Source organism: Paecilomyces variotii (assembly GCF_004022145.1).
Source record: "Paecilomyces variotii strain CBS 101075 chromosome Unknown C8Q69scaffold_1, whole genome shotgun sequence".
Lineage (NCBI taxonomy): Eukaryota > Fungi > Ascomycota > Eurotiomycetes > Eurotiales > Thermoascaceae > Paecilomyces > Paecilomyces variotii.
This window is the reverse complement of record NW_021167140.1, coordinates 1,091,718-1,114,361: the sequence shown is the minus strand read 5'-3', so window position 1 is coordinate 1,114,361 and position 22,644 is coordinate 1,091,718. Positions and strand designations below refer to the sequence as shown.

The following is a 22,644-nucleotide window of genomic DNA, read 5'->3' as shown; positions in this document are numbered from 1 at the left end:
TAAATGCCAAGGCGTTGCTTGAAATAATGAGAAGGGGTGAAATCCATTCCATTGTTGCTACATTGACAGTAAACTAAACAGTCCACATGACATGACTCGAGCAGACCCCCACTCTAAGCTGAAACACTATCTAACCAACTTCCAAAAAGAACTCAGATACATCCAAATGCCATCCATATGCACGATAAACAATTAGAACCTGTCAGTAGTTCAATTGCTCATCCAATTCAATTCTCCGAATAACTAAACTCCAAATATGTCCAAGCGGGATCTCTCATCTCTGCCCGCGCCAACTATCCCATCATCCAAAGTCATTCTCCACATCTCCAGCTCAACACGCATCAAAGCCCCCATCTCACGAATCTGGAATACTTTAATCGACACGTCCACATGGTCAGAATGGAACTCATTCATTCCACACGTCACAATCAGGGAGCAGCCGCGATCGGATCCCAGCATAGGCGACGCGGCGGCAGCAGCATCATCATCATCATCTCACCCTGATGAAAGCAACGAATATGGTAATAACGACAATTTAAATAATAAAAATAAGAAGAAGAATCTATCTCCCATCCTCAACCCCGGTACAAAAGCGACGTTTCACGTGCTCATGGATCCAAAGAACCCCGGACGTACGACACAAGTACATCTTGTTATTTCGGATTTCCAGCCCCCTTCTCCAGACGCTGGTTCTGAAGTGGGGGGACGCATTGCGAGGATTGTTTGGTCTAGTGATTACGGCAGTGGCTTCAAAGGTGCTGTTTCATCGTGGTTCTTGTATGCGGAAAGGGTGCATGAGATTCAGGAGCTGGATGGGGAAGAGAGAGGATGGATTGAGGTTCGGACTTGGGAGGCGCAGAGGGGGGTGTTGGCTTATGTGGTGAGGTATTTGTATGGGGGGTTTTTGAAAGGGTGTTTCGAGAGGTGGGTTGGTGATTTGAAGGTGTTTGTTGAGAGAGATGGGTGAATAATGGGGGGTTGGGTGTGGTGGTAGTAGTATATCCGAGATTCGTGATTAGCGATCATTCAGATGCTATATGGAGTAACTATAGTATTGGCACTATCGATCTATCTAGTAGGATTTTTCAAACCCAGCAAGGAGAGGTATCGAACTGCTTTCTGTCTCCATATGAGTATGAGGTAGGATACTATTCCAAACCCGGTATCTTGACATGGTTATATGTACTCCCATCATCTTTATCTATGCTGATCCATTCACATTTTCTATCTACGTCGGAATGGCTATTAATTGAGTGCTCCCAGACATAATCTACAATACTTACCCGAAAACTCCATATCGGATCCTTTCGGTGCGCTATCAAAATCTAGACGGCAGACCGACCGCATGTGACTATATGAGAAGCCCTCGAATTAGAGACCGGATTGCAAATAAGCGAGATAACGGAACTAACCGAGCGAATACGGAGTACATGTGGTTTTTGAATAGAGAAGGGAGAAGAAGATCATCCGTCGTGCCGTGTTTCTTATCGTGATCACTTGTTTGCCAAGTGCGGAGGCAGCAAGACGAACCTACTGGTAGTCTGGTACATACATCAGCCCTAGGGGCTCTTTCGCCAAGTCGCCGCTCTCTAGGTACGTACAGTACATGGCCTCTTCGTACCTTTTACTACCGAGTAATACTTCGGGCACTGATTTACCTGGTCTATTGGCGACATGGTTCGTCCGGGGTCAAGGCCAAAGCTCTCCCTATCGAACGGTAATTCGCTGCAGATATCAGACAGGATCGTCAATGTCAAGATAACAGGTGCATGGATTTCCAAGAGAAGCTTGTTTATAGTCAAATGCATGCAGGTCCAAAGGGTCGCCGCCTCACTGCCTACAGCACCTCGATGCTTTGTGTGTACTGCGCCAGAAAGATTCGAAGAAGATCATTTCAAAAGGACTGGTCCAGATCCGGACGGCCATTCAGATTAGGCGACCTACTTTATCCCACATATAGTTCTCAACGGTTTTCAGATCCCAGGGCTGACTACTATGTATCACATATTCAAGGAGCCTCTACTTCTCGCCACGTTGAGAAACTAAAATTAATCTCATACTAATCCATGTCTCGAATTAACGTCCTGTTCACTTTGACTGTGCGGCCGCTTTTATGATTGAAAGTCTCTATTTGGTCTGGTGTAAATACGGCGCGGACGGAAATTGTCCCTGGCCGACGGGTCTGTGCGCGTTCTACCAGCAAAATTGAGGTCTTGGCCATTAATGGTGATGGTCAAGTCTCCGCCCTGCTGTCCAAACTAACTGCCGGATTGCCCCTTAGGATTCATGCAGGGCTTCCTTCGGGCGTCACTATCTGCTCTATACTCAAGCTAGACACTTACCGGAGATTGCGCTTCAGCACAGGCCAGGTGATATCACTGCACTTGGCTGCACGCCAAATGGCCAAGGAACGTTTTAGCGCCTGGAAGATAAGAGGAACGGGTGATTAGCTAGGGTCTTCAGGGCTTTTCCGGCCTTTGCGGGCGCTTCAACCCCTGGTGATCATGGTATAGATAAACAGACAAAAGCATAGGTGGAAGTTCGCATCGACGTTTCCTTTACATGTTCATGTTCCACAACCAAGGATGGTTACTGCGGACGGCGACACTCCGCGCGGCCAATAGAACCCTGGGTCCAGTCGCCTACGAAGTAGATATTTTCATATTAGGTTCGAACTGTTCTGAGCTTGAACCCAACTGAGTGGTACGCGGCCCGCAAGTCGGCTCGACCCCGAATAAGGCGTATATTGGCATCGGCGATGGACATGCCATATTTTACCGCCGTAATGACCTCCTGGATTTTCTGTACTGCAGGCCGCGTCATGATTGTTTTTTGGTGAGGTTCTTTAGTCGAGCAGTTAACAGGAGAAGCCAGTCTCGTGAGCGCATAATGACGATCAGCCGTATTGTCCATTCCTGCAGATTGGGTGTCTGCCTTTACGGCGGACGATCAGTGGGGGCGGCCGCGAAAAAAAAAATCGTCGAGAATGAATAATAACGTACGGAGTATAGTTAGTTAGCGCCTCGAAATGGCCGGCAGATCTCGAGAGCACTGACAGGGCGGAGATGAGTTTGACAACTTTGATGAGTTCGAGCTTCGCTGGCCGGATCGAGCTTTCTCGATTCAGATAACCGGCTTCTCTTGGCAGAGGGGCGCGATGTGATTGATGTTCTTCGTTGGTCCAATTCAGCCTTCTCTCGACTCTTTTCGTCTCTTTTCTGCTGGAGATTGGGTTGGTGGCTTAACGCAAGTGACATCGTTCCACCAGGCGTCCATTCGAGGCTCGATCCAATGCTTGTTGGTGACTGCTGGCACGCTGTCTAGGCCCGCATTCTCAACGGCCCGGCGCCAGTAGAACGAGGAATGGCCTTAATATGCTCGTGCCTGGATGAGCAGGAAGCTGCGTAATTGAAGTATGGGCGAGGGGAGATGATGGAGATGATGGAGACGACGGAGTGCGTTGCGGGGAAAAGAAGTGCAGTAGGGAGGAAGATGGATGATGCGTTGAGCAGAGAAAGCGACTTGCGAGGTGAAGTCAAAAAGCGCCTGCTGTCTCGACTGACTTGACTTATCTATCCAGGTTTCTGCTTCCGCCCTAACGAACGCCCAGCCTATCTGTGCCCCTGGTTCCTTACGACCTTTTTTTTTTCCTGCTTTATCTGGGGATTTTCCACATTTACTGAGCATCAGGGCTTTTTTTCTCTTTTCTTCTTCTCCAGCTTGACGATATAACTCCGTCTACGCGCGGCCAGCTTACGCCAAAGCTGGCCAGTCTCTACTTATCTGGTTCTGGATCCGGATACCCTGTGGCGGTTCCTCTCCGCCAGCGCCGAACTTCACCCACACCAGCAAACGCATGCTTGCCACCTTCGATTTAAATCGATAATTCTTTTCACTTTCAGACGATGCAGTTTGTCGTCTTTCAGAGCATTTCTCCGTGTTTCCTGCCGTGTCATTCTGACTGACGCATCGCTCTTTCAACCCAACTGGCATATAATACAATAACTAATTATTGCTGCCGCGGGCCTCTTATGTCATATGTTGATTCGCCTGCCTGTGACGCCTACATACTATTACTTCATCGCTGCCTTGCTTGATTCGAAGCTTTGCTGGAGACAAAAGAGCACTGTGGTCCTCTTCTGGTTATTGTTTTAATACTCTAATTATTATTTTCGCCAATATATACTTGGCTCCATCGATGGCGGCAAAACATCCGCCAGTCCAGCTAGCGCTGCAAACCAGTCCTGATGGGAAATTGCAACTACCACAGCATGCACCACTATCACATCTAACGCCTCCCGGGACACCAACTAATGAAGGTGTCAAGGGTTCTCCACGGTTGGTAGACGGTTGCACTCGTCCATATGAGTCGCCTCCACCACTCGACAACTGCCTGGAAGCTGGAAAGATCGAGCGCTCCTCAAAACGTCTTCCGGTCCCTCTGGAGTTCCTGCAGGATTTGGAGTTACGGCGAGATGCATCGGGAAGGCTCATGGAGTATGGTCGTGGCGCATGGAGCGTCGTTTACATGGCCCTGTCTCGTTCGTCATCGCAGACATCCGGGTCAACGCCGCCAGCATCCCCAGCGACTGCAAACCGCGTGCTGGCTGTGAAAACACCTATACGTCGGGACGCTCATTCCATTCTCCAGGCGGAGGCGCTGACACTAACCCATCTCAACCGTACTCCTGGTCATGAGCGTCATATTATACAGTTCCATGGCTATATTTCCAGCTCCCATTCCATTGTTATGAGTGCCGTGCCTTTGGCACTGTCGACATATATCGAATATAGAGCTTCCACGGCTCGACAAAATTTCTCCACACGAACTATGTTCGATCCTGTCTTGGGAATCTCGCAGTGGCGGGATCTCTCAAAAAAGCTGATCGAAAGTCTCGACTGGATGCATAATCATGCTCACGTCGTTCACGGAGATATAAAACCACACAACATCTTGCTCCGTCCCCGCCAAAACGAAGAGGATGACAACGATGATTGTTTCCCTTATGACCCTATCTTTGTCGATTTTTCCTCCTCTCATGTTTTCTCGCCAGACGCCATGTTTAAGAGCCCATCGACGGCGATGTCTGCGTTGACGCCTCCCTTTACGGCCCCTGAGTTGCTCTCTGTCTCGTCACTGAAGTCTCCAGGTGTGATCTCTACGACGGCATCTGATGTTTTCTCACTTGCTGTGACCCTTCTAGCTGTCGCAACAGGGGATCTGCTCTTATACCCTGGCCTCAACAGCATGCAGAGGCTTGCTATGTCGCGGGATGGCCATCGAGTGCTCGACTATGTCCGATCAGGGCCGAATGGCTCCCGTGTTCCTCGGAACGGACTTGTGGAGAAGACGCTTAAGCCAGCTGTCTCTAAGGACCCCAATGACCGAATCAATGCTCAGGACTGGCTGTCCCTGGTTGATTCATGATCGTGAAGTGGGATGCTGGTTGGTGTTGTGTTCTAGCACGAGGTCTTGTTTTGGTCATCTTCCTGCGCTTCTCTGGTGTATTATTTACCTTATTTATCTTGCCTCTTTATACTTGCGGATACTAGAGATACCCGGAATGAAATAGTTTGGTTGTGTGTGTGGTTGATTGGCAGTCTTGTTAGACACTTATCTCGTATAAGATCCACATGTTCCCATATGATGTCTTCGAGCTTAGTGTGTGTGTTGTCAGAAGTCATATTGGAAGCCGTCGGTCTTGTCGGCTGCGCTTCTGCGAATTACTTGCACCAAGATGATAGGCGATGTTCCTTGATACTCTAGACCGTTCAGCAAAACTGGCTTTAACCATGCTATCGTAGAGAATGCTCTTCTTGCTTGGAGTGTTTCAACATTCAGACTGAACGGATGGGAAATGCACCCACCCCGCAGCGTTCCTTCACAATGTTTACACTGGCTTTGTGCCATCATTTGTGTTCTTCCTTTTTGGGAAGCAATGACCCGCCACCTCTTCCTTACAAGAAGTGAGCTTCACTTTTCTTCCCCCTAAGACTTTCTTCCTCCTAAGACTCACACACATATTGGCTTCATTCTTTCTACTCAGATCATCTACAACAATTATCTTGATAGCTCTCTACTCGATCGCTTCCAAATCGTCCAGCTGCTACACTCGTTCCAGAATATCTTCACCAGTGACCCTTCATGACTGAATTCAACGTCTTCCATAGAAACTACATATCGCCCAGTGAGAGAGGCAGAATATTACCCTTGGTGCTCTTGAACGTCTGGTATGGCCGTACCCTTAATCTGCACATAGATGTTCTACCCAGGCCGCCGGGATGTCAAGACTTCGTTGTCCGAAATTTCAGGGAGCAAGACCCTACCCATCCGGCATTAATTGACTGGACAAATACGCAGATTTACCAGCTAGCTCTCCCACCGTTGAGTCCTCAGCATCAGTGGTTCTTTCACCAACCAGAGCAAATAACATCGTGTCCGGAGGTCATCCAGCACCCCTTGTCACTCAATACCAGCAGAGGACGATCACCTTCAGACCCCGGCTTGTGGCAGTATCGCGAACCTGACTTTGAAGTCCCCTACACATACCAGCCTAGACAGTTTCTTCGAGAAGTAAACGAAAGTATTGAAAGCGGTGGAGAGAAGCGTCTTTCTCGCGTCTTCCCACAGGGGTGGTGCACTTACAACTTTTGGGCAGTCGACGTTTCTCCAGAGTTGGCAGATTCTGGTGTTCAAACCCCAAACATCGAAGTTCTTGAAACTAGTGACTGGGACAGACAATCCAGACCTGACAAGGTTTCTGACGTTACGAACTTCTCAATAACTACTACCGAGAGAGAGGAGTCCTCTACCAACGAATCACCGAAAGAGGAGTCAGAAATAGACCCTTCATCTTCGCAGGCCCCTAGTCCATTTCTTTCGAAGTCTCCTGAAGGCGTGCCACTGGCAACTGAGAAGCTTGATACAGTGCCACTCGCAGGTTACGGGCTGACTTTCTTTGGCTATCACGAGCCAATTTCTCCACTTGCTAGTCCTCAAAGTCACGAGTTGGTGTCCAGTATACCGCATCTACTTGCTCCTGGCGGTACACAGGCATTTGAAGGACTTTGGCGACCTCCAACTGCGCCTGTTTCATCGAGTGGACAAAGGTTGTGGCAAGGCATCGCGTCCATAGAACAGGACAGTCAGAGCAACAGCTCAGATACCCTTTCTGGCCAGTTCTAAGGCAACAGCAGCCCAACGTCCAAGGATCACAATGCAGTATTATATTCCTACCGATGTTGCCCCTCCAGTTCAGGGAATGATGCCATATCCTACTCAGCCATTTCCTCGATTCTTTGTGATTCGCCCTGACCATACTGCTGTTCCCTTAGTAGCACTTGACGAGCTACCATCTTGGCTACAAGTTGGAAATTGGAATTGGAGCGACCCGATGTTGTTTCAATCGATGGGCCCAGCGAGCCTTGTCCCCGTACCTCGAATTGGAGAATACGACGTTGTTTGTTATCATTGCTGTTCGAACTTGGACATTATCCAAAGAAGTGTTTCAGAGGAGAGCGACAAGTCTAGTCCCCATACAGATGATCGAAAGTCTTGCTTAACGTACCCTGGCGCTCTGCCTTCCCCAGCCCGACATCGCTACCAGGTCCGACCTACATCTGCCCTCAGTCTACCACACAGCACAGCCGGAGGTCTACCTTATCGTTCTTGCAATTCGAATCCCAAGTTATGCATCGTTGACACTGCAGAGGCTCTTAATCCAGAGGCCACAGTCTTTGACCCAACATATGCCACGAGACCCGAAGTACCTCGACATGATGATCCTTTGCTTATTGTAAAATCTTTACCTACCACTGTGTCCTCTTCACCAACCACCGCATTCAGTTTTGAAAGTGTCAGTACCCGCTCTCATGGACAAAGTTCGCTGTCGACCAGCAGCATGGACGCCGCAGTTGCACGCCTCAGGGAGATTATAGGCATCGGCGAGAAAGATGTGATAAGCTTTCCAAATTCAGGTACAACTTCACCCGGCTCAGCGCCTGTGAAGGCCTCTAATACCCTTTCTACGAATCCCATGCATGTTTCTGGCAATGGAAATCTAAGACCTCGCTCGTCCACTGAAGATACAAATCGCATTTCTGAGGAGAAGTCAGCATCTGGAGAACGTCCTTCCTTGGTACATGGAAAGTCTAATGGCAGTTGGAAAGGAAACAATGGCACTGCTCGAGGTCGCCGGGGTCGCAAGAGATCCCCAAAGAAGGAGAGAACGCATGGTGAAACTGGCACTGAAATAGACAACTCTCAAGGTAGCCAGCAAAGTTCTCCTGTTAAAAAACATGCAAAGAAAGCGAATGCAGCCCAGAACAAGACCAACTCGGCATATGGAAGTCGGTACTGGCACATGATGACGATGCCGAACTGGCGCGATAAGACTCCACAGAGGTAGTTTGGGTCCATGGCAAAGGTTATTGATGGGGGCTTTTCTCTCTATGCCTTCACTTTCTTTCTCCCTATTTACAGCGAATTGTCCTTATTGATCCAGGAGCGTTTTGTTTCACCTTTTTTTCGGATGGGCACTGGTTTCTTTATCTTTCTCTTTGATGTACCTAGGGTAGACAAAAAATGGGACTTTTTCTCTTTCTCTCTCTCACTCGGTCTCTGATTGCATCTGCACTGTAGTTTACCGAGCATCGCAAAACTGGACATACTTAGATCTGGCACTCGATCTGTAGAGCCCTACCCTTGATTGCAAACACAATCGTTGAACGTACATTTTCTCCTGTATGCAAGATCATCTAATCCGAAACAAAAATGGGGGTATAATGTACATGAATATAGATAAAAGCAACCAGTGAATACATATGCTTTAAAGAAGACAAAGCTTTGTATATCTATAGTCCATTGATGCAACATGAATGGGGTACGGCGAAAAAAGACAACTGCGTCATCACAATACATCCACCTTCCCAGAAGCTTTGCCGGCCTTAAAGTTGAATGAGAGGATGGCTGATTGCCAGTCCGTCATGGAACCACCCAGAATGGTGTTTATGCGTCGCGTGGAAGTAGCCTTGGCTGGCCATTTGCTATATTCCAAGATAAGGTCCCATAGAACAAGTAGAGGAACGCTGCGTATCCTTACGTCGCTCAGATCGTAATCGAGGATTTCTTGGTAAGTGTATATCGGGTCCGTCTCCTGAGGATTTGAGCCTTTGACCGAACCGTCAAAGTCCTTCTTCAGTCTCTTGGAAGCCAGTGCCGCCAAACTTGGGACTGCCTTGACAATGTCATTAATGGGTCGTTCCGGAAACAGGGCATTCAGAAATTCGTTGACAGAAAGCGAATTGCGCATTCCGACCACGGAGAGGATCTCCTCGGTGACATCTGTCAAGTCATGCTTCTCGCGGCCCCTTTCCATGCTTTCTAGGGCTTTCACCAACGGTGAATCGCGGTTCGGTTCGAAATATATCATAGTACATGGTGCTCCCACAGGATAGATTTCATCGTGTTTGATATGCAGTGGTTCGAAGGGACGGCGGTCCCAAAGAAGGACAGCATCATCGAGACTCCCAGTCTTCAAAGCTGCTCGCATTTCGTCTATATAGAGATCGGCTCGTTCATGTACCACGTAGTCAAGCTCCTCGCGCATCTTAGCCCAGTCCGCTCTCATTAAAGCAATTTTGGAGTCCAAATCTTTGAGTGTCTGCGGATCTGTCTGGGGATTTGCTGCTGCTCGAGCTAGCTCTCTCTCCATTTCATCGATTTCACCCTGTTTCTCTGTTAACTGGATCCGACCAAACCAACGCCGATTATCCTGGTTCAGTTGAACCTGGTATCGTTTATAATGTTGATGCAGCGCAGTGAGCCTCTTGTCCTTCCCGGGAGGGGAGCCTGATGCCTTCAATTCTGCTTCGCGTTGTTTGACTAGTTCCAAGACCTCGATGTATTTCTGCTGCCACTCGTGTCTAACACGAGGCACATGCGGAGCTGGCTTCTTGCCCGGATCGGCACTCACGGGGGCCATCAGGATCGGTGGGTGTTCCCGCCCTTCGATCACTTCGACCTTCTGCTCGGCAGCTCTCTCAGCAGCGCGACTAGCGCTCTTTGTCATTAAATCCCACGTCCTCAGTCTAGTCCAGGCTCCACCGTCGGTGGTATTTGCAACGCTGAATGCTACTTTGCCGATCGCCTCCGTCAGCAGTGCAGGCCTTTTGCGATCAAAGACGCTTCGCGGCATTACTAGATGACCCTCCTCCGTCGGCATCAAAGCAAGGATCCTAGCCATGCCATAACGGTGGAACTGCAGTCCCCTTAGAGCCTTTGACATGAAGTGGGCCCATTCTCGAGACGGGGTGAAATGGCTGCCCTTCGGGACGAAGTAGGTCAAATTTGCAAGGACCAACAGACTGTCATTTATGACACCGTCCGCAGTATTTGGTGGAGGCACCGGCAAGTGTTGCGCGAATATCGTGTTCCAGTGATCCTCATTAACCCAGTTATGCTGAATCTCGATGATTTTGTAGGACGGATTATTAGCGGCAAGCTGATTCAGCATGTCCCCGTATATTGGGAGTTCGGATTCGAATAATAAATGTTGTCTTGGTTTCAAGAAATTATTGACTTTGGAAGACCAGAAGCCGTCACCAGGCAAGAGGTCAACAATATCCGTGGGCTTGTTCCTCAGCAGATAGGGGGATAGTTGTTTAAGGACATCATCTGCATGGACATTGGTAATTAGATATGACCTTTGTAGAAGTTGTCGCATCACGGGCAGCTCTTACCACAGAGTTTCTCACTCACGATATGTGATCGCGGAAGTCTCTTCCCTGCTTGCTGCTTGTACAAGATTTGGTAGAGATGTTCCGTAAGAGGATACTTCGGAGAGCGCGCCCATTTCGATGGCTTAGGCATTTTTATAGCGAACAGGCCCTGATCTCGAGCAGATCGTATCCCCAGTTCTCCGCGTAGGACGCCGGAGTACCAGCCGCCCCAAACGAAGACGCGTGCACAGTGTTAGGGAGACAGCTTTGTTATCTGAAGAATCGCAAGTTCTCCAGTCTGCTCCACGATTGCCTCAGTTGGCTCAAACTGGGCCGTGGTGAGCGCTGCAGCTGTTCGTTTGTCGCAAGTTATCGCGGTCGACAAGAAAAGTCCGGGGCTTTTCTGGATGTTCTCGAAGCTCCGCCGATGGGCTCCACTGCGGGAAACCGACGTCGTCCCTCCAGAGTCCAGATCAACAACCAGCAGCGTTAACAACTCTCGGCACACTCGTCGAAATATGTTCTTGGAGCGCATCTCCAGTGTCCCGGAGACTGTGCAGCTCTGTGTTTTTTGCCTCTGCTTCCAGGGTCCTCGGTTGACGGTGTCTACCACGAGACTCTGATGAATTGGCGGCAGCCTGGATGCTATGCGCCTCGACACCTTCATGCTGTCCCGCTGAATTACTGCTCGAAGAGAATCCGGTGATATAGTCTGTGTGCTTCTGATTAAGACTCTGAACGGCCTGGTAGAGCTCTCTTTCGTTACCTACTACCACTGTCGATTGCTCCCTAGAGCTCCGCGCGGTACCCCGCTGCAATGGCTTCACAGCAGCCTGCCTTTGCGGGCAGTGACTTCTCAGTCCCGGTGAGCGTGGAACAAATTACCCGGATGGCCCAGGATTATGAATATAACCCAATGATACCCCTTCGATATTGGTTGCGGTCAGCAGCATCTCTTCTCAAAGAGGTTGGACCCCCGTTGTTGCTATGTTCCCAGTACCTGTTCCTCCCAATGTCTAATGGTTTCCTATCTTACAGGCCAGTATCTATGAAAGCGAAGGTCACGATGAACAGGCGTACTTGTTGCTCTTCAGACATGCGCAGCTTGTGCTGGTACACCTTGCAGACCACCCCGAAGCGAAGTCACCGAACAACCGCAAGGCGCTGATTCAGGCAGAGAGAGATGTGAAACAGAATCTCAAGAAGCTGGAATTCTTGAAACCGCGCATCAACAAACGTTACGAGCGGTATACCCAATTGATGGAGCAACGCCAGACTAGAAAATCGACACCGACACCACTGAGCGATACCGTGCCTTCACAGAATCAACTACCGCCTGATCCCGCCCTCACCCGGGTTCCACAACCATTAGAAGCAGGGGAGAATAGAGAGCTGGCTGTCAGGTTGGCACAGAAGGAGCTAGACCGGAGGGCAACTGTGCGGAATGCATCCCGTCAGATATCGAGTCAAGAAGGCCAAGAGCGACGGATAGCTGGGGCGTGGGATGACTGGGGGCAAGGAGTCAACAGGAGTGGTCGAGGAGCGGATGATGATCTTAGCAGGCGAATTCAGGAAGTGAGAATGAACATCGACCATCAGGCAATCAACAGGCCGCATTCTGCGAGGAATGACCACGTCCAGAACACCATCCGAAGGCCCTCCGCTCAAGCTTCACAGTCCACATACAAGTACCCGTCTGTCCCCAAGCATCGGCAGCCTGATGTATATCCGGTCCCTACGGAGCCGCACAAATCCGACAGTGAGCTATCTGCGCCTCCTGAGCGCCCGCCGAAGGAGACTATCCATCAGGCACAGCCCGCAGTGCCTGACCTGCCTCCTCGTCCTGGCAAACTATCGTCGCCGCCCCCCTTGCCAGAGAAAGGAACACCGGTTGCAGGCGCTGCTGCTTCGCAATCCGATTTAAACCCCTCGACATTTACATTCAAACCGTCTGCTTATCTCGAGAACGGGACTCCCTTACGCACGGTCTTCCTTCCACCAACTCTTCGTACTCGTTTCTTATCCTTGGCGTCCGACAATACTCGCAGGAATTTGGAAACCTGCGGTATTCTCTGTGGGACTTTGATTTCAAACGCGCTATTCGTTTCTAAACTTCTTATTCCTGAACAAGAATCAACGTCTGATACATGTGAGACGGTCAATGAATCCGCCGTTTTCGATTACTGTGACTCTGAAGACCTCATGGTACTTGGCTGGATCCACACTCACCCAACTCAGACTTGTTTCATGAGTTCTAGAGACTTACATACCCACAGTGGTTACCAGGTGATGCTTCCGGAGAGCATCGCCATCGTCTGCGCTCCTAGCAAAGATCCAGACTGGGGCGTCTTCAGACTTACAGACCCTCCGGGGCTGAAGTCGATCCTGAGCTGTACACAGACAGGTCTTTTCCATCCGCATGCCCAAACAAATATCTACACTGATGCATTACGTCCTGGACATGTATTCGAAGCAAAGGGATTGGAGTTTGAGGTTGTTGATTTGCGTCCCAGGTAGTACCGATTTTTCTTCCCCGATATTGATACTAAATACCACTGTGTCTCCTTCATGTTATTCTAGTACATAAATACCCTTCCGCCAACCGTGTGCTGGTTTCGTTACGGTCTCTCAACACAGCATTTTCGCACTTTTACTGTCTATTCTGTTTCTATAGACACATTGAGCGGCGTCACGTGTTATGTTATGATATTGCCAGTCGAGTACTATGAGGAAATGCATACTATATTTAAATATTTCCACCAGACGATCAATCAATGGACTCGCTGTTCAGGTAAAGGTCGCTGTTGCAAAACACTTTTGCCTGCGAGTGTCGTCCATTCTTTAAACTTGCCTTCGTTACCGAGCACTTGCTCGTCGGCAATGCTGACCTGTGAACGATCTGGAAGAGCCGGGGGTAGCAAATCCGCCGCATTCTCAGCGGCGTCTCTGCTCCTCTGGGTCTTTCGGTCTTACAGTGTGAAGCGCAGTGGTGATAAAATGCCAAACCCAATATGCTTCATGCATGTTGGGAGTCGCTGAATTGCGGGTGAGCTCTAGCCGTTTCACAGGCTCAAGAATCTCATCCTTCCAATCTTGACCTGCGAGGTCATCTGGTCCATACCTTAGGTAGATCGCCGTCGTGTCCCTTTCCACCTTAACCCGTTTCTTGGCGCGAGATACTGATGATATCTGCTCTTGCGTGATACGGCGCTTCTGGCCGTGTCCTCGCTTGCTTGCTTTTCGAGGAGTCACCTTGCTTGTTGATCTGCGCAGGCTTTGATACCGTAAGCCTTATAAGAACAGGTATAACTAACTCATGCCAATCGATAATGTCTCCAGTTATACCTCCCACCATGGCATATTGTTGTTTATTGTCTCTCTCAAAATCTCTGAACGATTCTTCCAGAAAGCGTGTGAACCTTTGGTGGCCCCGGAGATGATAACTTGGTAAAAGTCCATAGCTGGGGTCGTAATGGCTATCTGAGATTTGGATCTGGAAGAAGCTAAGCTCTGGAGCGCTGAAGCGCACCAAAACCCAGAGAGAAAACGTAGCCATCGAACAAAAAACTAAAACCGACGGCTGCTCACACGTTAAGTAGTCGCACACTACAACAGGAGAAAGAGCATAATCTTGATGACGGGCCGGCGTAGATCACGCATGACCTCGTGGTTATAGTTATATGCGCTGACCAACCTCCTAAGTAGTGGGCAGAATCCGCAACGCATCGCGAAACCGGGGAATCTCCTCTGGCACTGCCGCCGCGGTCCGCGTGAGTAACAATTCCCAATCCTCCCGGGTCACGCAGTCCTCCCAAAGATTATCCAGGGCCCGCTTGAACTGGATGGAGACCTCATCCGTGCCGGCCTGTCGCCGTACGGTATCCAGTTCGATTGGGACGGTAAAGTGGTGATTCAACGCAAGCTCGTACTTATCCAGCACCGGACGATCGAATATTAGAGAAAGGAGGTAAAGTAGAAGTGTTATTTACGTGACCGTGGACACTCTGAACCTCGTTCCATATAGAAGCCATAAGAACGATATTGACAAAGTAATGGACGGATTTAGATCGAGATTCAATGGTTATTAAGTTAGAAATAATCAACGGTGATTATGAGGATGAGATGAAGTTGCAGACTTGAAGTAGATTGTTGCGATATATTCCATTCGAAGCCATTTTTTTGAACAGTTGTTCTTTCCAAATGATGTCTTTCCATGTAGCTATTGGTTATTGTATGTATGTATATATTGTCTGAAAGCTCTGCAGGTGATGACTTGAAACATAGCCACAACAGTTCTAAATAAGCTCGTCAGCGAATGCGGCAAATCCTCTTAGTATGTGTTGCGCTCAGGAAACCAGCAGGCCAATCTTTGGAGTGGGTATTATATTGTGAGGTGGTTTGTATTCGATTGTCATGACAACGGACTTCACATCATTGCCTCGTTGATGGATGAAAAAGGAATCAGGCCTTGAGGGTCGCGAACTCGACTGGGGGTCTTTTTCTGGCTTGTCGTCTAACGAGTTTGCATGATTTTCTATCAAGACTCCATTTCCCAGTCGGAAGTGCTCTCGAGCAGCGGTGATTTTGCACAACTCATCAATGATATTGTCCTCAAGGCGGACTCTCCTTTCCATCTCCGAGATGCCCCAGGATTGTTGTATTCCCCGGAAGGCATATCTTTTGGTCGCACATTCCAAATCTAAGAAGCCACTGTCACTGTTGTTCGTATCAGACTTAGATTGTGTATCGGACGACATATTGACTGCAGCTGGACGAGACAATCCCCATCTCATTGCTAATGATACGAAATTGTCCATCACTTCGTGCTCTAATGCGTGCGTTTCCAACACTGACATCAAGCATTGCTCTTGCACTATCCCAGTTAAGGGTGTCAAAGTCAAAGCAATAAGGAAATCAACCAAACTAATACTGACAATCTCATTGTTCGTAGTAGAGAATGTTATTAAGAAGTACTTACTGAGTGCAAGAAAGACATTCGTTGTGCTTCCTATTGGCCCATTACTGGCACCAAGGGTGTGTGCCTTGCTTGTTTCTGAAGGATACCTATATACGTAGAATGTTAATGAGAGTGAAACCCAGCTCAATAGAGATCGTATGCTTCGGGGGAGTTGAAGCTCGCATTCTAAATTTCGGTGACTGGTCTGTATCGAGAAAGTCGCGTCCTTGGGTTGAGAAACAATTCATGTGTGCGTTGTATGTGGCGACTCCAATGATTGCTCTTGAAGTTGATTCGATGCCTGTTGTTTGTGAGTTCATCTCTAGCGAACAAGTACTCGTCACCAGCACTGCGCATAAGTGTGAACTCGACGCTGGTGTGAGCCCCCCCCCCTCCGCCGGGGCCTCTTCAAGCATGGCGGCCGTTATTATGAAGGCCTTCGCGGCCCTCCACAGTCGCACCCGGATATGTGTGCCATACCCTCACTGTCCCCCTTCCCCCCTCACCACGATGTTGAGGAGGAACAGCCCCCCCAGCAACCGTCTCCATCACCTTTACAGTGGTATCGAGCCACTGAAAACCCATTTTGAAAGTGTCGTCTTGGTATCACAATTGTTGTGTTGGTCAGACCGTGTCGTCGTCAACAACTCTCCACCTCTGATACTCAAGGCAAGCTTTTGATTGTTCATATTGCTTGCTATTGGCATTATAATGCGGTAATCGGCGAGTACCGTTAAGTATAACGTCTTGACCACAACGTACCATAATCGAGGAGATAGAATCTCGTCGTCCCCAATAGTGGACTATCTCATGTTAGTCCCTGCATCTGGGTTCGTTTGCTCAAAACTTACCAAAGAAGTGGTTCGAATGATGTAGTCCGGTTGGCCACAGGCTAGGAGATCAGCTTCTAGCTGCCGCAAAGCAAATGCCATGATGAAGCAAGAGTAATAAGCAGAAGAGATTTGAAGGGACGAAGGATGCTTCACGAAAAAGAATAAACGAAGGAAGCGCTCAGGCAGAGAAGAAGGGGAATTCTATACCTATCTAGCTGCTTTGTTACCCGACCCACGCCGAAATCACCTGTTGAGCAAGCGAAAGCGTAGATCAGCCTAGGACTGTTGATATTGAATAGAGTGGGAAAGGCGAATGGGAGAGGTTGGACTTGGAGATCTCACTGTACAAACTTCTGCTTTGGATATGCACGAGTCTTGGATTCATGCATAAGACTCTCGGAGTATGTATCAGAATAATAACGGGATAATAGTTCTCTTATATATAATGTAACGGAAGTGGACTGCACGACTTGACCAAAAAGGAGAACTCCTTAGAGGTCTGGCCCCTAGGTCTGATATAGTGTTTTCGGTTTCTGTGCACATCGGGATAGTGTTGATAAGTTCTGACAGACTTCTATTCCGTCACTTCCAAAGATTTATCATTTCCATGCATCTGTTCGGTCTGCGGTCCAAAAATGCTGATAAAATTCTCGGCGAATCGTCCTCAGAGGACATCATCGAAACATCCGAATTGTCGAAGGGCACGAGAATCTGTTGACCTGAAAGAAGAGTACCCAGAACATAAAATGATACTGGCCGCTCTGTCTGTCCATAGAAAAGGGAATGATATGGGCAACTTCGATCTGTTCGAGGCGCCAATTACTTACGGAGCCCCCCAGCTCCTCGGTGGCCTGACGGCCCAACTTCCGGTCGGGGGTATCGATGATGCGAGAGTCCAATATCCTGCATTGGGTCATCGCTGGTCGGACTTCCCTCGTATTAGCGGACATTGGGATCTCGATCTCTTAGTATGGGTGGAGATCATAAATTGGGACGGGATGTTTCAGTATCTGTAGAATAATATTACGCGACTTGATGCATTATGATGTTAATGAGAGCGAAAACAGATCGTCTTGTCATCAACAACTCTCCATCTCTGCCGTTCTTGTGTCATCAAAGTTCTTGAATGCATGTCTTTTTGACTCAGGAATGCAATATCGGAATCGTTGCGACGCTTGCGACCACCGCTGGGAGGTTCATCTGCACTTGATTCGGCCTCTAATTCCTCAGGGGAGGAATCACGATCAACGGTATCATGGACATTGTTCACTATACAATCAGCACAATCCGGGGAGGGGAAGGAGCAATATAACAACTCACCCAACGGACACTGTCCATTTTGATCCCGGTTATTGTGATAGTTGGGTTTTTTGAACCCAACTGTTCTGGGCAGTATAATATATAGAGGCAACTGATGTCTCAAGATGACAGGGCGCTAGCTATAGAAGATAAATATGGATTCAAAACGCCCTAGAACTAAGTAGAAGCAATTCACGCGACTGGCGCGCGACCGCAGCACTGAGCGCTTTTCTTCTTTTATACAAAGATTGACTAAGTAACCAACAGCCAAACAAGCTAAATTTTTTTAGAAAATAAATTCAAAGAAAAATTGAATCTTAAAATTTCTAATCTAGAAATCAGCTAGGCGGTTCAAATCAGGCCATGCTTCCGCGCTTTGGACGACAGATACCAACGTCTCAAATTCTCAAATATATAATAGTAAGACACGGCGCCGAGATCTGCTTTCCGCTACTGGAGACGAACATTATTCCATTTTCTGCCATATAAGAGAGTGAGTAGGAGATATGATAGAGGGTATCGAGGATCAGGATCAGGAGCGATGGATGCTACGCCTTAAATCATGAAAGGATAGAGAGGGTATATATGTGAATATTTCTCCCATCTTCTGGCGGCGAATCCAGTCCATAATATTCATAGCAGGCGCCGAAGTGATCCACGGCAATGAAGGGAATCAGTGAAAGGGACTTGTGCGATACACTGAGAGCAGTCAGGAGATTACAAGATATATACAACACGGTGAATGAATTTCCCAAGTCATCCGTATGCATTTGGTAAGTGACCTGAGACAGTTGTGATCGGTGGTTCCACACTGATTTTATGCTCTGCTTATCTTTGCAGACAGGGGACCTGTATAAATTTTTGTACAACCGTATCCCGACAGAATTATCAGCGTCTCGGCATAATGCATTCAATAATAATATAGAACGTGTACATACATCGACGATCGTCATGGTCCCCACACAGCTGGATCCCGCACCACTAAACGTTAGTTTCTTGAGCCAACATGAGCGAATTCCAACGTCAAGTATTTCTCCTTTTTCTCAAAAGTACAAAAAAACAAGGATATTTGATGGGAGAAGATAATATATGTTGACTTTTAGAAAGTAGCCTGTATTGGAAGCCGGTCATAAGTATTCATCATGAGAGAGATCGTGATAATATACATGATATCACTATATAGTACAGAGAGCGCCCGAGAGAAAGACAGGACTTAGTGCCCAGAACTCCATATCCCGGTCCAATTCATGCCATCACAGGTTTACTCCTCGGGCTCGTAGTAGTCGCCGCCGGTGCGGGAACCACCCTTGCGGCCAGCCTCGCGGGCACGAGGATCACCGGGCTGGAAGGAACCGCCAGAGGCGTGGCCACCCTTGGAAGCGATTTCTCGCTATTGTTTGAAATGTCAGACTCAAGTCTCTTGTGTATTGAATAGGGGATATCAGAAATCATTCTTCAATACATACCTGCTTCTCCTCGTCCATGTTATGGAAGCCTCCCTGGTGGCTGTGCTGACCTCCTTTACGGGCAATGTTCTCAACCTCCTCGTGGGGGCGGTTGGCGAAGTTGCCAGGGTTGCTCTGAGCAGCGCCGGAGTGAGTTGGGGCCATTGTGATTTGTTGTTTTGGTTTTCGTAGAAAGTCGTGAGTATAGATCGATTTCGATGTCTCGATGATAGTGGTAGAAGATCCGATTTGCTTTGCTTGTGTCTGTGGAAGCCGAATCGGAGAGCGCAGAGTTCAACATCCTTTTATGTCTTTGCCTCCAGGAGACGAGATCCGGATGCTGTCATGATGGCGTTTCCTCTACGTCAGCAGCAGTGCTGTCATGGCGAACACATTAATAATTGTTACGCAAAAGGATCCTCTGTCTGCAAGGGACATCCATGGGTCAGTATATTTCAGAGACTGCCAATGGTCTATCAAGAACTTGTGCAAACAGATCCCAGAACTGATTCAGACCATGGTGTTCAGATGCTGAATCTCTGGCCAGGGGAGATGTCGATCTGAGCGTCGAATCAAGCCTAGAACGAGTTGTCGCCAGCCATTCTACAAGTTTCAAGATCGCAGACTGGGGAAGTGGACCTTATGGATGATCTCCCCCTGGAATAATAGCTGGTGGTAATATCAACGTGATCTACATTCGAGACATCTGAGATTTTCTCCGTACCTTGACCTGGGGACGTGCTCAACAGGGACGAATCTTACATCATGGGAAAGATTATCTTGAATATAACAGCTTCTTGTCTGATACAATATCCCCTGTCGAGATGTTGCATCTTCTCCTTTTGATGATGATCGGTCTGTCTGACCTGACGGGGAATGACCTCAGAGCGGGTCGCTCACTGCCCGGTTCGTTGCACGACGCTTTTGAAATGCTGAATGGCTGGAAATAAAACTGTCCATTCAGCAATAACTGCTATTGCGTGATAATTCCAAATATTCCATCTTTACCGTACCAGTAGAGCGAAGGATCGGATGTCATCAAGTTTCAAGCTACTATGAACCTAGGGTACTACCATAGTTTCTAGAAATCGTTTGCGGATCTCTCCGTGGATCTCTCCAACTTCTCAGGAATTATCCTGATACTAGAAATAGGTAGAGATCCATCAGTATCCAGCCTGGGAACAGAACTGCCGAGAATATCAGCTGGTGAGCTCAATATATATATGGCGTTTAGATAAATATAACACCACCATAGAATAGAGTACCGAAGCCGTAGAGGAGAGTGCTTGCGTAGTGACTTCGACATGATTCTACCATACTAGATATCAAGCGTTGAAGGCAGCAGAATCGTGTGAACGTCGATACTTCACCAGGCCAAGAGTCAATCCTCCGCTGCTTCAGCGGAAACAGTCATGGCGGGGGGTGGAGCGGAGAGGGCGATAAGTAGCCAACATAACGGGCGCGTTATCGATAGGACTCGTAATATGGACACCGCCAGAACTCACCACCGTCGATTGAATCTATCCTACTGCGTTTCAGGGATTCTAACATCTTGCTCAGAGCCACCATTGGCAACTATCCCACTTCGTTTACCTGATTATCCCGTCGAACGACCTCGCCAGTCCGCATGTCCTCTCCCCAGGGAGGCGGTCCGTCGCCTCCTCCACAGAGTCTCTCCACGACGACCACATCACGGTCCGCATCCCACTCGCCACATCCTGCTTCCTCGGCCTCACGAACTCAATCTGCGGCCTCATACTTCTCCTACCCCGTCACGCATGTCGTTTCGGGTCTCTACCGTCGTCTGACGGACTCTCCAACCTCCACCCAGAAACCCCGCAATGCCGCAGACAGCATGACTTCACCGCTCATGACCGACTTCACAACGGTCTTCAACCCCAAACGCTCCACGTCGCCCTTCCAACCCCCTCCGCTCACACCGCTCACACTCGCAGCGACTGGAAACACAGCACCTCTGCTCTCCCGTGCGCTGGCGGAGGAGATCAGGTTGCTCGTACCGCCGCGTCTGCAGCTCGTCGACACATGGCGGCTGGCGTATAGTCTCGAGCGGGATGGGTCATCGCTGGCGACTCTCTACGAGCACTGCAGGCAGTACTCGCACCGTAGCCAACGCGCAGGATATGTCCTAGTCGTTCGCGACTCATCCACCGGCGGAGCGGTGTTTGGTGCCTATCTGACTGATGCACCGCATCCAGCACCACACTACTACGGCACCGGAGAATGCTTCCTCTGGCGGGCCAGTGTGCTAGCGTCCACACCACTGGTGTCGTCTAAGCCTGGAGATAACGGTCCCATGACTGAAGAGATGCTGGAAAGGGCCGGATTGCCTCCGCCGCCCAGCGCGGATACCACCAATGCTAATCGCAGCACGACGTTGCGAGGCACGAGCACAAACGGAGCTGGGAAGGCAGGAAAATCGTCCAAGGACGACTCACTCCTCTCGCCCCCGGGAGACGGTTTAGGTAGCAGGCTTGGAACTGCCGCATCAATGCGCAGTGATACCAGCACGTCGGAGCGGATCCGCTTCAAGGCGTTCCCGTATAGCGGAGAGAATGACTACATGATATTTTGCGAGACTGGATTCCTGAGCGTTGGCGGAGGGTAAGTTTCAAATCCCCCCTGATTCCAATCCATGCATCCAGCTAACAGTACGATAACAGTGACGGTCACTTCGGCCTCTGGCTCGACGGCAGTGTCGAAAAGGGCGTCAGCGCCTCATGCCAGACCTTCGGAAACGAGCCACTCTCAGACGAAGGGACCAAATTTGACGTCCTCGGCGTCGAGGTGTGGTACGTTGGAGCATGATGATGTCGATGACTTCCACAAGGGATTTGCAGAAGACCCCAAATTAATGGGATCGAGCATTCACATTAAGTCCCCGCTGCGCGTCCGCTTCTGTAGAATGCTTGGGCGCATTATTTTTTCTGTATAGGAATACCCTCTCCCTTGTTATTCTTACCCCACGTCTTCACTCCTACTTTCATATTTCCTTAACACCTCCCCAACCTTCTCTCCCCCCTCTCGTTTGAGGGCTAAAAGGAGCTTTTACTACTTTAGCGTGACGGCTAAAAAAGTCTGCGAAGTACGTAGTAACTGATGAAGATTTAAGAACCTGGCGTTTCATCATCTTGGAAGATGTTTTGGGCCTTTTTTTACATACTCCTAGGAGGAACGAAGATAAATAGTTTAGGGGCTTTCTATACAAAGTCTACGAATCAATGGGAATATTTCCTTGGTATTGCTATTTTTCTGCTACCTACTAGGTAAATTGCTATGGCATGTGAAATGTAAAGCATACTTCGCCGTGTTGATATTTTCATCTTTCTCCATGGGCAGGCATGAAATGATATGCCCCTTCTTTCCGGACCGA

The 22,644-nt window shown here is 48.8% G+C and overlaps 9 protein-coding genes across 9 annotated transcripts; 6 read left to right on the top strand and 3 right to left on the bottom strand.

Moving 5' to 3' along the window:
* The first annotated feature begins 56 nt into the window (after positions 1 to 56).
* On the top strand, positions 57 to 1,433 carry C8Q69DRAFT_450152 (hypothetical protein). The gene has a single exon (XM_028629417.1). It carries the CDS (start codon positions 257 to 259, stop codon positions 965 to 967), a length of 711 nt encoding a protein of 236 aa, XP_028488838.1. The 5' UTR covers positions 57 to 256; the 3' UTR covers positions 968 to 1,433.
* A 2,509-nt stretch (positions 1,434 to 3,942) lies between these two features.
* C8Q69DRAFT_13825 (kinase-like domain-containing protein) lies at positions 3,943 to 5,551 on the top strand. Its single transcript, XM_028625397.1, has one exon. It carries the CDS (start codon positions 4,199 to 4,201, stop codon positions 5,426 to 5,428), a length of 1,230 nt encoding a protein of 409 aa, XP_028488837.1. The 5' UTR covers positions 3,943 to 4,198; the 3' UTR covers positions 5,429 to 5,551.
* A 594-nt stretch (positions 5,552 to 6,145) lies between these two features.
* C8Q69DRAFT_502728 (hypothetical protein) lies at positions 6,146 to 7,186 on the top strand (the record flags this gene model as incomplete). Its single annotated transcript, XM_028632421.1, has 1 exon — positions 6,146 to 7,186. One exon carries the CDS (start codon positions 6,146 to 6,148, stop codon positions 7,184 to 7,186), a length of 1,041 nt encoding a protein of 346 aa, XP_028488836.1.
* Positions 7,124 to 8,442, top strand: C8Q69DRAFT_13822 (hypothetical protein). The gene has a single exon (XM_028625395.1). It carries the CDS (start codon positions 7,218 to 7,220, stop codon positions 8,406 to 8,408), a length of 1,191 nt encoding a protein of 396 aa, XP_028488835.1. The 5' UTR covers positions 7,124 to 7,217; the 3' UTR covers positions 8,409 to 8,442.
* A 346-nt stretch (positions 8,443 to 8,788) lies between these two features.
* Positions 8,789 to 10,998, bottom strand: C8Q69DRAFT_13820 (hypothetical protein). The gene is made up of 2 exons (XM_028625394.1): positions 10,741 to 10,998; positions 8,789 to 10,675 (listed from the first exon to the last, which is right to left on the bottom strand). The coding sequence occupies exons 1-2, from the start codon at positions 10,868 to 10,870 to the stop codon at positions 8,910 to 8,912; spliced, it is 1,896 nt and encodes a 631-aa protein (XP_028488834.1). The 5' UTR covers positions 10,871 to 10,998; the 3' UTR covers positions 8,789 to 8,909.
* A 153-nt stretch (positions 10,999 to 11,151) lies between these two features.
* Positions 11,152 to 13,485, top strand: C8Q69DRAFT_450144 (endosome-associated ubiquitin isopeptidase). Its single transcript, XM_028629416.1, has 2 exons — positions 11,152 to 11,686; positions 11,758 to 13,485. Exons 1-2 carry the CDS (start codon positions 11,537 to 11,539, stop codon positions 13,234 to 13,236), a joined length of 1,629 nt encoding a protein of 542 aa, XP_028488833.1. The 5' UTR covers positions 11,152 to 11,536; the 3' UTR covers positions 13,237 to 13,485.
* Positions 13,486 to 15,065: 1,580 nt separating this feature from the next.
* Positions 15,066 to 16,608, bottom strand: C8Q69DRAFT_440295 (hypothetical protein; the record flags this gene model as incomplete). The annotated part of the gene is made up of 4 exons (XM_028628632.1): positions 15,066 to 15,592; positions 15,698 to 15,783; positions 16,439 to 16,479; positions 16,528 to 16,608. 4 exons carry the CDS (start codon positions 16,606 to 16,608, stop codon positions 15,066 to 15,068), a joined length of 735 nt encoding a protein of 244 aa, XP_028488832.1.
* Positions 16,609 to 18,915: 2,307 nt separating this feature from the next.
* Positions 18,916 to 19,508, bottom strand: C8Q69DRAFT_13676 (putative conidiation-specific protein (Con-10)). The gene is made up of 2 exons (XM_028625374.1): positions 19,275 to 19,508; positions 18,916 to 19,198 (listed from the first exon to the last, which is right to left on the bottom strand). The coding sequence occupies exons 1-2, from the start codon at positions 19,416 to 19,418 to the stop codon at positions 19,070 to 19,072; spliced, it is 273 nt and encodes a 90-aa protein (XP_028488831.1). The 5' UTR covers positions 19,419 to 19,508; the 3' UTR covers positions 18,916 to 19,069.
* Positions 19,509 to 20,720: 1,212 nt separating this feature from the next.
* Positions 20,721 to 22,510, top strand: C8Q69DRAFT_13631 (hypothetical protein). Its single transcript, XM_028625365.1, has 2 exons — positions 20,721 to 21,875; positions 21,935 to 22,510. The coding sequence occupies exons 1-2, from the start codon at positions 20,881 to 20,883 to the stop codon at positions 22,077 to 22,079; spliced, it is 1,140 nt and encodes a 379-aa protein (XP_028488830.1). The 5' UTR covers positions 20,721 to 20,880; the 3' UTR covers positions 22,080 to 22,510.
* The last annotated feature ends 134 nt before the right edge of the window (positions 22,511 to 22,644 follow it).